Raw genomic sequence first — 13,642 nt, forward strand, 5'->3', positions numbered from 1 at the left:
CAAATCGAATAACTTTAAATAAATATACATTTTATTAAAAAAAAAAAAAAAACACCCATATGTCAGCAATATCAGGAATGATATAATAAACAGCTTTCAAATAAACTGCATTCAGTACATTACAATACTTACAGTATTAACCCTCGATTCAATGTTCGTAGCATACCAAACTTCAGGAGAACTAGGGCAGCCTGAAAAAGTAACATGACAGCTGATTTGATCACGTTTATTTTATTAATTTTTTTTTTTTGTTTTGTTTTCAAACCTTTAGTGTCTTAGCGGCAAGAAGACTTAAGTGTGTATGAACTGCTAGCTTACTCTTCGAGCTCCGCACATGTAGTGCACTGTTCCAGCCCAGAAAGTCATTCAAGTACAGTTGACTTACTCAGAAACACTCTGAAGCGTCTTCAAGTATGGCTATGCTTTAAACCCGCTATTTCTTTCCACGCATTGGCCTCCTCAATGACAACCTGCTACTGTAGCTGGGTCCTGTACAACAAAATTCAACATTTCTGTATGAAGATTTATTTTACAAAAGTAAAAAAAAACCCAAAACAAAACCCCAACAAAATCAAAACATCTATGAGATATCGTGACACTTCAACTGTAAACACTGCTGTGACAGTTTTGTGTGATATTTACAAAAAAAAGGTTTCCTGGATAATCTAACTCTTCTCATTGTGATAATAGGAAAAGGCTGAAAGGGTTTTAAAAGATATGACACATGAGGAGCCATTGATCAATGTGACGGAACAAAAAGGATCTACATTGACATTAAAGAATGAGTTATACTCCTGTGATACAAATTCTTGGTATGTACAATGTGACATAATTTATTTTATTTTTTTTAAACACATATACAATCTGTTTAAATAAAACATTTTCTAATTCTTTATTACATATTTTTTTTTTCTGAAAAAGAAAACGAAGTGCTTTCAGAAAATTAATATGTAGAAAAGTGGGGTGAGCTGTTACTATAACATGACTGTTATTCAATTATATATTTATTTATATATATCACAATAATAAATCAAACAGGGAAGGAAAAAAAAAAACATTGTACAATTGCTTAGTGGTTATAAATAAATTGTACTATACACAGGCACAAAGATGTGCAACTACGTTGATCACTGCCCTGATCTTTCCTCAAAACAAAGCAAATTGCTTTTACCTTGTCGTTATCATTCCCTTTAGTCAGCTCAGTGCATATATGTTCAGATTACTTTTTAAAAGATGACCACCCTCCGACTAGTTAAAATATAAGTAGAAAATAGCAGGAAATGATCTTCACACAAAATAATATTTTATCTTCGTGAAGTGTACGAGACAAGAATTGTGTCTGGATTCAGGATGCAATGGCAAGTCCCTGAATGTGAAAAAAGACAAGATGAATACAGGCAATGAAGATGTACATAACATTAGTTGTCCCTGATTTTACAGTATTATCAAAGATTCAAGTTCAAGTAATACTTTCCAGAGAATTGATAAGAAAGTAAGAAATGAACTTGTATGGGTTTTGGTGGCCTGAACTGTAACATTTTGAAATTAATATACAAATAAAAAAAGTCATTATCCTATTGCCAAACTAGTTTTTGAGGTATATGACTGGTTTGTACTGTACACTATTTAAAAGCCTTCTTGCTGCCCAAGTATTCTCACATTGTATGTTTCTAGTAGGTTGAATAGCACCTTATGAAATAAAATCAGTTGAAACCCGAAGAAATACAATGAAATAGCCTGTTAGCATTCTTTACAACTTAAAATCTAAAACAGTAATTTCAAAAAGGGAAATTAATTTACTATACAAATCTCACGTTTATCTTACAGTTAGATTACAATAATTAAAAGACCCCACAGCAAGCCAGCTGCCCTCCGTCACAGACACTGAGCTTACCCTGTTTCATGTTCCTCAGTGTATAAAAAGCACGTTTACGAAGCACCACAAACAAAACTACATGTAGTATTCACAATCCAGGTTTGTTCAATGAACCTGCAGGAAGAAACATTAAAAACAGTCGCTGACAACAAAGTAATCCTTGACAAAAATAAAAAATACAACACAAACATAGGTTGTGTAGATTTTGTCAAAAGTCAAAATGCTAAAAATGCACCAACAGAATGGCTCGATTTACAGTATAAATGACGTAGGAAGGTAAAAGAAGCACCAACATGATGACCTATTGAAAAAATAGTTTTTGCGTGGATACAACAGTTGCAAGGATTGCTCACACGACCCCATAAAAAAAAAAAAAAAAAAATCATTGATTGATGATTCCAAACTAATTACTGCTCTTGCAGAAATACATATGATTTAAGCCTTTTTTCTTTTCAAATATTTACTTTTTATAAAAAGTGCTTTAAGAAACACTGCTTTACCAAAAACCAATGTGATGCTGATGACATAACAGTTATATTTCCAATGTCCTGTTGATACAATGAATTGAATGTCATTCTTCGACGGTATTGTTATAGTGTGAAGGCATTTGAATTAAAGTAAATGTTAAGAAGCACACACTTTAGCACCGTGAATTTTGTCATTTACAAAGTCAGTGTTATATGCTAAGATAACATCTCCAAAAAGTTTAGGAAAAATAAAGCCACCCCAAAAAATCTTTTGTTGTTGTTTCCAGCTAAAATAGATCCTTATGTTGCAGAGTGAAAGCACCAGAGTTTGTCTATTTTGCAAAAGTCACTTAAAAAAAAATACAGTACATCCCTAGTAGGATTAACAAGTAAAGCTTGATTGTTAAAAAAGTGAAGGACCTAATGTGAAAGGTGATTCATATCTCATCTGGTCACAGTTTCCCTTCACTAATCAACACAAGGTCGATGTGAGGGCAATGGTCTGTTCTGTAACTGACATAGCACCTTCAAGGTCTTCCTTATGTGGATTTTTGTTTCTTTTTTTACACAAACTTACTGTAAGGCCCAGTGACCTTGGTAAAGGCGTACGGAGATGTACTGACATATGTGTTTGTTGTGAATGACAGGGACCCTTCCATAAGTGTCTTAATAAAACGCTTGTAAGGAGGCTCCCCCATCGATTCTGATGGATCTGGATGCTCTCGCTTTGCTCCCTTTTTGCTGCTCTTGCTAGGTGTCCCCTCGCCACCATTCCTCTCTGCTTCTTCTTCTTTTTCTCGAGCCTTCTCTGCCATTTTGGCTTCCCATAATGCCAAACCATGCTTGGCTTCATTCAGGTTTTTATGCTGGTAGAAGACTAAGGAGATGCGTGTTGGGTGGTTGCGATCTGGATTCTTAAGTGGTGTTGTGGCATGGAGCTCCCGTTTAGCACACTCGATGAGGACAGAGCCATGGCTAGGCGCTACTGCTACACCACCAATTTCAGGGTCCAAGAAGTTGTGCTCATTGTCTGACCACATCTCAGGCTTTTGTGGGGTGGTGGGAGTTTGTGGTGTCGGGGTCCCTGGCTCCTGTTTAATACTGGGACCCATGAGACCCCCGTTGGGCAATCCTAAACCTGGTTGTGTTTCAGGATTTAAACTCCCTCCTGAAAGAATCTGTCGGCAGGGTGCACCCATCTCTGTTTTGATTTGCATATGAAAAGGGTCTTGACCCGGGGCTAAGATTTGAGGACTGTGAGACAGGTATGGACTTGGGTATTGTCCAAACTGATTTCCTTTGCTCACCGCAGCTGCATAATCTAGGCCTCCGTGGGCTGAGGGCGCTCTTGAGAGGGGGTCCATGAACTGAGGCTCTGGGGCTCTATTTGGACCATAGTGACCATAGGGGCTCATGGGATGTACTGGTCTCATATTATTGGCATTGTAACCATTAACCTGTAAACCTTGCTCACCATACCTTGGTGGATAATTGACCTCATAACGTTGATGAACACCATACTGCTGCTGTTCTGCGTAAAGTGCTGGTCGCTGTTGTCGATACATGTCCAGATGCTTTGGATTTGAAGCATAGTATGAATGATAGTTGTCGAGGGGCATACCTCCATTGCACTGATAGCCTGGGTATGGACGATTTGACCCGTTCATGTAAGAGTTTGGTGCATGGAGTGGGGAAGGGTAAGGGCTGGCTGGTGGTGTTGGCTGATGAGGATACATGCTGCCTGGTTTGGAAGTGCTTGGAAAAGACCCAGGATGGTTAGGGAACCTAGTGAAAGCAGCATTTGTTGAGCCGGGATAAGAAGGGAGGTGCTGCTGTTGTTGTAGTTGCTGTAATTGGTGTAGTTGCTGAGGATGGGTGCCAAGTAGGTGTAATGGCTGACCTGACTGCAGGGCTGCTCCCATAGCACCTGCAGGTCCTGAAAAGCAAATCCACAAAAAAAAGGTGTCAGAAACAAGAAAACACATCTCCAGTCAAATTCAGTTTTATTGTGAAAGTATTTTGTTTACATATATATCTTTGCAGTTCAACTGATGAAATGTGTCTGATTAACTTTTACCTTACCTGCCACAAGAGTGCTTTGAGCAAAATTCTCATAAGTGCCAGCTTTGGATTTGGCAAGGAGGGCCTTTTCTGCCTTTTCATTAGCACTTTCAAGCATGGCATTCTTGTTGGCAGCGGCTTTCTTAGCGTCCAGCTTCTTTTGCCGGCAAGACTTGGCGGGCTCTGCAAGCATGCGCACCTGGCGACGAAAGGCACTGAGGACTTGAATGGCCCCTGACTTCATTTTCTCCTGCTGACCCTCTTCACTGCCAAATTCATCAGTGTTGGAAGCCTTATAAAGAGGTAAAACGTGAAGCTGCTCATCCTCTGGTATCTTTCCAATTTCTCGGTTATCCTCCCTCGTTAATGTACACACCTGGCAAAAAGACAAAAACAGAATTGGAAAAAGGTCTTGCGAATGTTAAGTATATTGTCAATGCAGATTTGTTTTAAGGCTATAATAAATAATGCTTTGAGAAAGCATAACTTATTATAACCTTAAAACAAATTTGAATTATGCTTTCTCAAAGCAATTTAATCAGGCCAAATTAACGTCATCATATGTCTTTTAACATATTTCTCCCCTTATCCATGTATTCCTCTTATCTGGATTCATCATAAGATCATGTCCAGTTGACCTGGTTCAATAGCTTTGAGATGCCTACCAGGTGAGATGAAATATGCATAGATGCTTATGGGTGATATAGCTCAATGTGAAATTTGACTCAGTTTGTGCATCTCTTTCATACATGCAGTATGTCATGGTCAAACAAATACAAAGACCATTGGAGAAATAAATGCTTTGTCCTTACCACAGTGCTGCCGCCTTGCATGTTGTGTAGATCGCGGTGAGCATGAGCGCAGAAATCCATACAGGCAGTGACCCCAGAGAAAGGACGACCCTCCTTCAGGCCCAGACGACAATCTGGTGCCCTACGTTCATGTTCTACCTGTTATCAGGAGCAACAAGAAGTGTATGAGAGTAAGCTACTCAGGAGTTTAAAGCCAGGAAACCATAACAATAGAAACAGTTTAAAAACGTGTGTAGTAGATGATCTTTCCATATTCCATTATTAACAACACGATTACATGTGGCATGGCATGCATTCTTTTTAGTGGTAGACAGTTTCACCTGGTTTCCATAAGCTTCAGGTGCCATTGTTTTATATAAGGGTCCCAGTATGGTTGCCAAATTTTGAAAGTTGCGTTCCATTCTTTCTTCCTGTGGAACAAAACAAAGAGTATTTAGTGAGCAGAACCAGCACGAAACTACAGACACCATCATGCCAATGGTATTTATAATCTAAAAGTACCTCTCTCACATCATCTCCAAGTAACTTGAATTTTCTTGGGATCTTGCTCCGGGCAAACTTGCAGCCATTGTAGTACATGCTCCATGAGCAGCCAAAGGAAAATGAGGCCCCACAGGCTTCAGGGTCTAAACCCTGACATGCACATGTCCTCCTGAGAGGGCAAGACACAAAGTTAATGTGTTGTTGGTGCCCCACTAGTTTTGTGGATGAATAAATGTGAAATATTTTTTATCCAGATTTGAGTGTTGCTATTACTTACTCTTCATTGAGAGCACAGCGTCTCTGGGTGAGGGCTCCATGCTTTGTCAGAGTTTCACTCAGCTGGAGGTAGAGGCTGTCAGCCAGATTATGTGGGATGCCTTCCCATACCAGGATTACAACGATGATACAAGCTGTCTCACATCTGTGACCAGTACGTTCCCGCACAAGCACCAGTAGCTTTTCTTCATCACTGGAACGCCGAATCACCTGAAACATTATAAGTGTTTGAGAGAACTGTGATGGCAAGTGACTTGGCTGCATCTCAAATGGAAAAAACAAGTCATACCCATTTGGCTATGGGGCATCCTTGGGTACTTTTCCCTTCCTTGCCAGTGTATACAACTTTCTCAATCCTGATAGCAGGTCCAGCAAGCCCAGACCTTTAAAGCAGAATGGAGACAATAGTCAAAACAAGTATTGGAAATCAGAGTGAAACAGTATCATGCAGGGAATTTAGGTCAATTTGTGGCTAACCTTTTCTCCATGGCCTCCCGAATACCAGCGACACTAGGTGCTGACCCCAAATGAGTGTAGTACGGACCTTCATCCTTTTCACTGATTTGTTCTAAATACCAGAAATCAAAAATGTTAACATTTTCACTCCATCAAATCAATCATGTTTCAGAACAAATCTATTACTCACCAACACAGTGGCATGATGCTATGTCGTACTGTGTTTTCATAGGGGTATCCAAAAGATTTTTTATAGGGGTATCCAGCAACTTCATAGGAGAATCCATAAAACTCTGTAAGAGTTGTTCTTTCTTAGGGGTGGAATCAGGTGTCTTTTTAAAAGCTACATTGGATGAAGCAGCTCCTAATGGTTCCCCTCCACCGACGTTGAAATTGGTTGACAGAATTGTGACGGGCCCAGAAGATTCCACCTTCACTTTATTTGTTGGATTGATGGCAATGGGTTTCTTTTCAAACACAGGAGAAAGTTGGTATTGCCTCAGACTTTGTTCCATTGATGCCAGGATGCTTCCGGGGTTCTTGCTTTGCTCACACAGGGAATGTTGATTTTCTTGTTTGACTTTTATTTCACCTAAGCCGGCCTCTCGCACGTGTAACTGCTGCTCAGGCTGCTGTGAAGCAGATATCTCAAATCTGGATTCATTTTCCATTTTCACTGCTCTCAGGATGTGTTTGTCGTCGTTGGAATTCTGAGGGGGATAGGGAATGCCCTGACGTTCCTGTTTTTGGAGCAGGTGCATACGCAGTGCTGCATGCCTCTGAAAGTCTGCATGGGGACCAGCAGGTCCCAGAGGTAGCCGAGGTCCCATTTGGAACTGATTGCAAGATGTCTTCAACTGTGGTTCAACTTTCGGATATATCTGTGCGGTCATCTGTTGGTTTAACAGACCTTGTGGTAAGTGAGGCTGTGACTGTGTAGAGGTCTGAGGAAAGTCCACATGGTTGGGCTGGTGGCAATGGCTGTTGGGCTGCTGTGGTTGAAACTGCTTGGGGTGAGTACCACTCGTGTTTGGTGGATACTGCCGATGATTTTGTGGTTGGATTTCTGTTGGGTTGTTGTAACCGAAGGTTGCAAGGTCATTGTGCTGGATGTGTTGGTTGTTGGGTTTAGCAGAATTGTTCCGAAGAGACTGATTAGATGGAAGCTGGTGCTGACCTGGCTGAGGTTGACTATGCGGTCTGTAATTCGGAGACTTGAGTTGCTGTGTTTCAAATTGTGGTGGGTGGGAAAGTGGACGCTGAAGTTGGCAGTGCTGCTGTTGCTGTGGTTTCTGTGTTAACAGTCTACTCTGTATGTCACTGTTTTCACTTAAGTGCTCGGACTGCAACTGGGAGTGGTAGTGGCTGTCTGCTTGTTGATTTGGGGGGAAAGTATGCTGTTCAGGTACTTTTTTGGATAGAGGGAGATGCATTTGAGATCCTTTAGGATCTGATTGCTGCCACTCAGGGGCAGTGTTGTGCTGGGTTGGAACACAGTGCGTTTGAGGTGATAGACAATCCTGCTGTGTCTTCTGGAAGCTGTTAGACCCCTGGCTGCTACCTGTGAAAACTCTCTGTGTCTGGAACCTTTGTACTGAGTTAGGATCAGACATCTGGCTGTGAGCTTGAAGGTTAGCTGTATGCTGTTCTGGCTGAAGTGTAGCAGGGAAGCCCCTCCACATGTCCTGCTCTTGTGCCTGAGAAGATGCGCCACGAGCTGGCTGCTGTGAAGAATTCAGCTCTATCCAGTCTCTCTGGTTGGGGGTAGAACATGATAAGTTGGCTCTCTGTTGAGACATATTCTCTGTCCCATTTTCTAGCCTCGTGTGATGCGGCTGTTGGAGGCTGGGCCCCATGGGTCTAGTACTGTCGGCTCTATGTGGGTTCCCAGGATTTTCTTGACCGTTCTGGGCTTGAATCCCAAACTGCAGTCCCCTGTCATTGCCATGGCGTGGATGTTGCCCAGGTCCAGCGTTCTCATTTTGTCCCATTTTCTGTATCCCAGAGTTGGAAAAGACTCCATATCCACTGGGCTCTGTTGTTTGTGTCAGATTACCATGCTCCAGAAGGGAGCTGTGGTCAAACTCGGGATGAGATTTCCCATATATCACTTGTGGATTTGTGTCATCTTGATAACACTGAGCACCATTTGGATGTTGTGAGCTGTTGGCATTGTTTTTAGGTGAAATCATGCCAGATAATTGCCCTCGAGCCAACTGCTGACCAGTGTAGGATGTTGGCTGCTGCTGATGTTGTTGCTGCTGGTGGTCTGCTCCAAAATTATTGGAGTATCCATTCACTACATAGTTGACAGAATTGTAATCATTGCCTCCTTCAGCATTCGCAGATGCAGCGGACTGTTGTTGCTGTAAGTCTGGCATCTGTGCTGAATTGGGCAATCCTGAGGTTAAAGGAGGAAGTTGAGCACCTTCACTAGACACCTTATTGGTCAGTGAATCATTAACAGCATCTAACTGTGACATAGATGTTTGTGGTGCAATCGACACCTGCTCAGGATAATACTGAGACAAAGTTTTCTCTAAAAGATCACCTGGAGTGCTTTCTATGGTTGAAGGAGGTGATACAGCACCATTTGGAACTTGCTTGTTTCGTGGTAGGCAAAAAATATCTCCATTTGGAAAACTGCAGTTCCTCTTATCTAACGTAATCTCTGTCTGTGGGGATTCACATTCGAATTCAGCTGTTTTTGTCATCTCAGGGAAGTTGTCCACTAAAGCAGAGGTCATGTTGTCATTTTCTTGGTTCTCTGAATCTAACTTAATTTTCTTTGGCTGATGGGCCAATAAAGATTGTTCACTGAATGCATGCTTCAATTCTCCATTCATCAAATCTCCATTCATCATGTAGGGTGCTTGATCGAACAGCCTTTGTCCTGATCCAGGGTTGTTATAGTTGTCCCTGTGCCTCTTCATGGAGTTCCCGCCCGTGTCGGGCTTATAATGATTCCAGTTCGTATCCCCAGTAATTTGCTGCAGAGATTCTTCTTCTGAAGACTGGCCTCCATTCTGGAGTTTGTGAGAGATGTGAGATGTGCCGAATTGTGCTAATATCAGACTTTCTTCCGTCTCATGCCGAGTCTGTTCTGTTTCCATCTGGCCTGTTCAGAGTCCATACAACGGGCTGCCCTCTGTCCGTCCGTCCTATAAGACAGATAATGGGAGAAAAATATTTGGTTACAATATTTCCAGATTATTTCTGTCATGCATCAAGTAGTTAAAACAATATTTTAACAGACTCCAGTCATGCTGAAATATTATTTCCCCTCCAAAATCTGTTTAACGTCATCACAGCCTACCCTTCATGCTTTACTAATATATTCAGAGGAAGTCACACAAGTATGAAAAAAAAAATGCATCATCACAAGAAACCTAATGTGTGCCTCATGTTGAAGAAATTGCCTGTTTGTAGAGCTCAGGCCACATAACAGCACACATCACAAAAACTAATATAATATTTAAACAAATAGGAAAGAGACCGTTACTTATATTACAGAATGTTCAAATTTGACTGAAAAATGTTTTAGTGTTGATATCCACACCACCATTCTTTATTTTAGTGGAATGAACACTGTTGTTGTGCGATAACAGGAAGAATGAGGTAAAGACTGCTCTGTGAGACTGTTCAGCTAAGCTGAATATTTACTTGAGATACTGCCTTTTAAGTACTTTAACCTCATTTACTCAAAGTCAATTGTACTCTGCACTGCTGAAAAATATCTTATATGAGCACTCTTGAACTGAAGGCCTTGATATTAATATTGCTTTAACGAGGGGATGGCTTGCAGAGTAGTGTGTATACATTTGCCAATGGATCTCTATCAGCTTACAAAACAACTGTGTCATAGAATCAGATTAATTTTGACCTCACTTCTCCACCATCTCACATTACAAAACAGGTCAAGTGTTAGCCAAGAGAAGAGAATATACACTAGAGGGCGTCATTATGGTGTATGACAGAGGATTATGAGTCACTAAAGTGATTTAAAATGTTTAATTTTCACAGAAAGTGACTTTACATTTTGTTTTGTAGTCCTATTGCATTTTAAGATCTGTTATGCTTGGAAATATATTGTTGATAACCATCAAAATGACAGCTGCAACAACTCATAAACAACTCATAATTGGCAGAGTGCATAGGAAAACCATCAGACCAAGCGGTTTTGCAGATGCAACAAAAAGTAAAACGTGTTAGAAATATGGCAATAATGTTCATTTTACTTCACTGAACTTTTGTTTTTCATAGAGAAGACTGGATAAACGCATTGAGTTTGGAAGGGATTGTCCTTTCATAGTCCTTTGGAATTATGGGATCCAAATGCTTGACAAGAAATAATACGAGCAAAAAAAATAAGCTGTTTTTAAAAACAAGTATTTCCTGGAAAACAAGCAAATGCATCAAGATATAGCTGCTTAAAAACTCTAGTCCTACACATGAAAGTTCATATGGAGTGGTTGTAATAAGAAGTATTACTATAAGAACCAAGCCTATATTTATCTTGATGGTGTGTCTGTCATTTTATCTCTGAGGAAATAAAAACTATTGACCAAAACGTCATCGGCTGATAGAAGGCAGTGGGATACAAGGTTAATGCCCCAGATGGTAGACGGGAGGAGGAGCTGGCTGCTCTTCAGCTGTTCATTTAAAGTGTGGCTCTCAGTCACAATGTAATGTAAAACATGCAAATTCAAATCCTCAGGGCTGAGGTCTTTGTTGTGAATGGTCAACACAAGCAGTGTGGACTTTCTGTCATGAACTTTAAAAGAGTTCACAATCCAAACATGCCCACAGGTACCTTTGGTAAAACATTGTCCCAAAGAACTACTTTAGGTAATGTTTTCTTTTAACTTAGCTATTCAATGATATGCTGTTAGCCTCTAGGCAAATTATCAAATCCACATTAGTTACTGAGTTTAGGTTTGGCTTTTTATTGTGCCTTAAGCAGAACTTTTATAAATGTCACTTCTGGGGTTTTAGTTGTTGTTGTTGTTTTTTTTTTTTTTTAAATGTCATTGAATTGAGTTGAATGTCAGGTGAGGCGAAACGTTGATGCCCATAACTCATAAGCTGCCGGTGTAGGAAAGTAGTCATCTCAGAAAGTAAAGACGAAGCTGCATGGATGACATGAAGGTGGTGGTAACTTGCAAACAGAGCTTATGGTTACATTCTGCTTTCCTTGAACGTGCTCCTTGCCAGCAGTAAATAGATCCCAGCGATTCCAGTAGGACATTGATTTCTGTATGCCGCCCACTGTTATTAATGCATGTCACATCCGCAGCATCTGCAAAGCCATTGCAGTGCACGACTACAAAGAGCTGCAGTCTAATCCATCATAATTATGACCAACTCTCTTGCAGATGTCAAAGTAATGAGTTGTGTATGAGCACCAAGAGGGGCCCACTTTCAGTGTTCAAGTGAAATAGTGTGGGACATTAAATGTGCTTGGTAAAACGGTGAAACTAATTGTCCTGATTTTGTAGTATAGTTAAGTTTATAGCGAGATTTATCATAGTTGTAACTTGAAGACGTCTCTGTTTTCCGTTCATACCTGCTACTGACTCTTTTCTGTTTGTCAAAGATGAAAAACACCTTTCCATGCTTAGCGATGTCGTCGGCCAAATTTTAAAAGGGACTTAAAGATCTTTTCACAGAGTATCATTTTTTTTCTGTATGCACTGACAAAAGATTTGTTCACTTGAACCGAGGAGGTGTTTTGAAGTTTTGTTGACCTACATACAAGTCTGTCAGAGCTCCTCTGCCACCATTTATGCCAAATATTAAATTCAAAGAGCTTGCTTTTGTTTGGCACATTTACAACCCTTTAACTATTCTAGTTGCAGTACAATGAATTTCATAGTCGACAGAATTCAGTACAATACAGTAACTCATTACTTCTAAGGTGTGTGTGTGTGTGTGTGTGTGTGTGTGTGTGTGTGTGTGTGTGTGTGTGTGTGTGTGTGTGTGTGTTATTACCTCTTAAATCCCAATAGTTAAACAAAACCAGTTAGTCTTCCCTCCCACTGGTCAATTAAAAAAAACAACCCAATAACCTTCTGGTTGAATGTTTTTATTGTTGTTTAATAGTGAAAAGTGGTATTTAGGAAAGATGATCTTATATTTTGTACCGGCTGTATTGAACTTTGATCGACAAGGCATGAAGAATATTTTGTCTGAAAAACGAAAAGTGGCCGAATACACAGTAAACAGGGCGCTGCAAAAATACAGCACACATTGATACCACTGTGGAGACATCAGTTACCGTAACACACGCTACGATTCCATGGCAATAATAAAAAAAAAGTCATCATTGCAGCAGAATGAAATTGGACTTTAAAGATACACAAACAAGTTATCTCGATGTCGAAGTTCTCAAAATGGGACAAGCACACCCGGACGAACGGAAGCCAATCATCTCCTGTGTGAATACAGAGGTGTGGGGCTGGAACAGGACGAAGTGTTCCGTTTACGTGCGAAAGCTTTACTCCAAATTCTGACCTGCAAGTCAAAGGGCATGTAAAATAGTAAACTAGAAGAAAGTAATACTTGCTATCTTACAACTGACTGTTGTTGGCGCCTCACATTGTAGGACAACTGGAAAGAAAAAAAAATAAGAATGCTCATGCGCTTGCATACTGGGAAAGTTCGGCAACAGCTCAAGCTGTACATGTAAATGTATTTTACAAAAAAAAAAGAAAAGAAGGTTTGTCATGACACAACCCACATAGCCACAGGGAGAACTTGCAAACTCAACACAAAACGCATTCACTCAGGAATCAAATCAAGTTGTTTTTTTTCTTCAGGGAATTGTGCTCCCCACAGGATCACTGTGGCTTATAGCACCAGTATATTACAATACTCTGAATATTCAACAGTGAAATAAGTCTCATGAAGAAAGGCCATCCAAACACACAATGTGTTTTGAACAAACATGTTAAAATTCTGTGGTCACAATTGCCAGGTTCTATTGGTTATGATAAAGAATATTCAACAATATCATAGCATACAGACTTTGAGAACACAATTGGCTCCAGCTTGAGAAGCCGGTCTGTTGATGTAAACCTATAGGTTCTCAATAGGCACTGACTGCTGTTTGTGGGAACAGAAGATGGGGGGGGTAAATATTTGAGATACTATGGCATGTTTCATTTGGCATAATTGTGTTCTATCACTGGTCCTGATTATCACATCTGGAT

At 40.4% G+C, this 13,642-nt stretch overlaps 1 protein-coding gene across 2 annotated transcripts in view; it reads right to left on the bottom strand.

Moving 5' to 3' along the window:
* Positions 1-41: 41 nt before the first annotated feature.
* Positions 42-13,642, bottom strand: part of tet2 (tet methylcytosine dioxygenase 2) — a 28,465-nt gene continuing 14,864 nt past the window's right edge. Inside the window, exons 2-10 of one of the 2 annotated variants that reach the window (XM_080520265.1) lie at positions 6,622-9,592; positions 6,453-6,543; positions 6,265-6,358; positions 5,977-6,185; positions 5,727-5,868; positions 5,537-5,626; positions 5,217-5,354; positions 4,426-4,780; positions 42-4,279 (exon numbers count right to left, since the gene is read on the bottom strand). In XM_080520265.1, coding sequence (XP_080376391.1) covers positions 2,907-4,279; positions 4,426-4,780; positions 5,217-5,354; positions 5,537-5,626; positions 5,727-5,868; positions 5,977-6,185; positions 6,265-6,358; positions 6,453-6,543; positions 6,622-9,544 — 5,415 coding nt within the window. In that variant the 5' untranslated portion in view covers positions 9,545-9,592 and the 3' untranslated portion in view covers positions 42-2,906. Of the gene's footprint in view, positions 4,280-4,425; positions 4,781-5,216; positions 5,355-5,536; positions 5,627-5,717; positions 5,869-5,976; positions 6,186-6,264; positions 6,359-6,452; positions 6,544-6,621; positions 9,593-13,642 lie in introns of both variants that reach the window. The other variant, XM_080520264.1, reaches the window with a different exon arrangement.

This window comes from Blennius ocellaris, assembly GCF_963422515.1.
Source record: "Blennius ocellaris genome assembly, chromosome: 3".
In the NCBI taxonomy this organism is placed as follows: Eukaryota; Metazoa; Chordata; class Actinopteri; order Blenniiformes; family Blenniidae; genus Blennius; species Blennius ocellaris.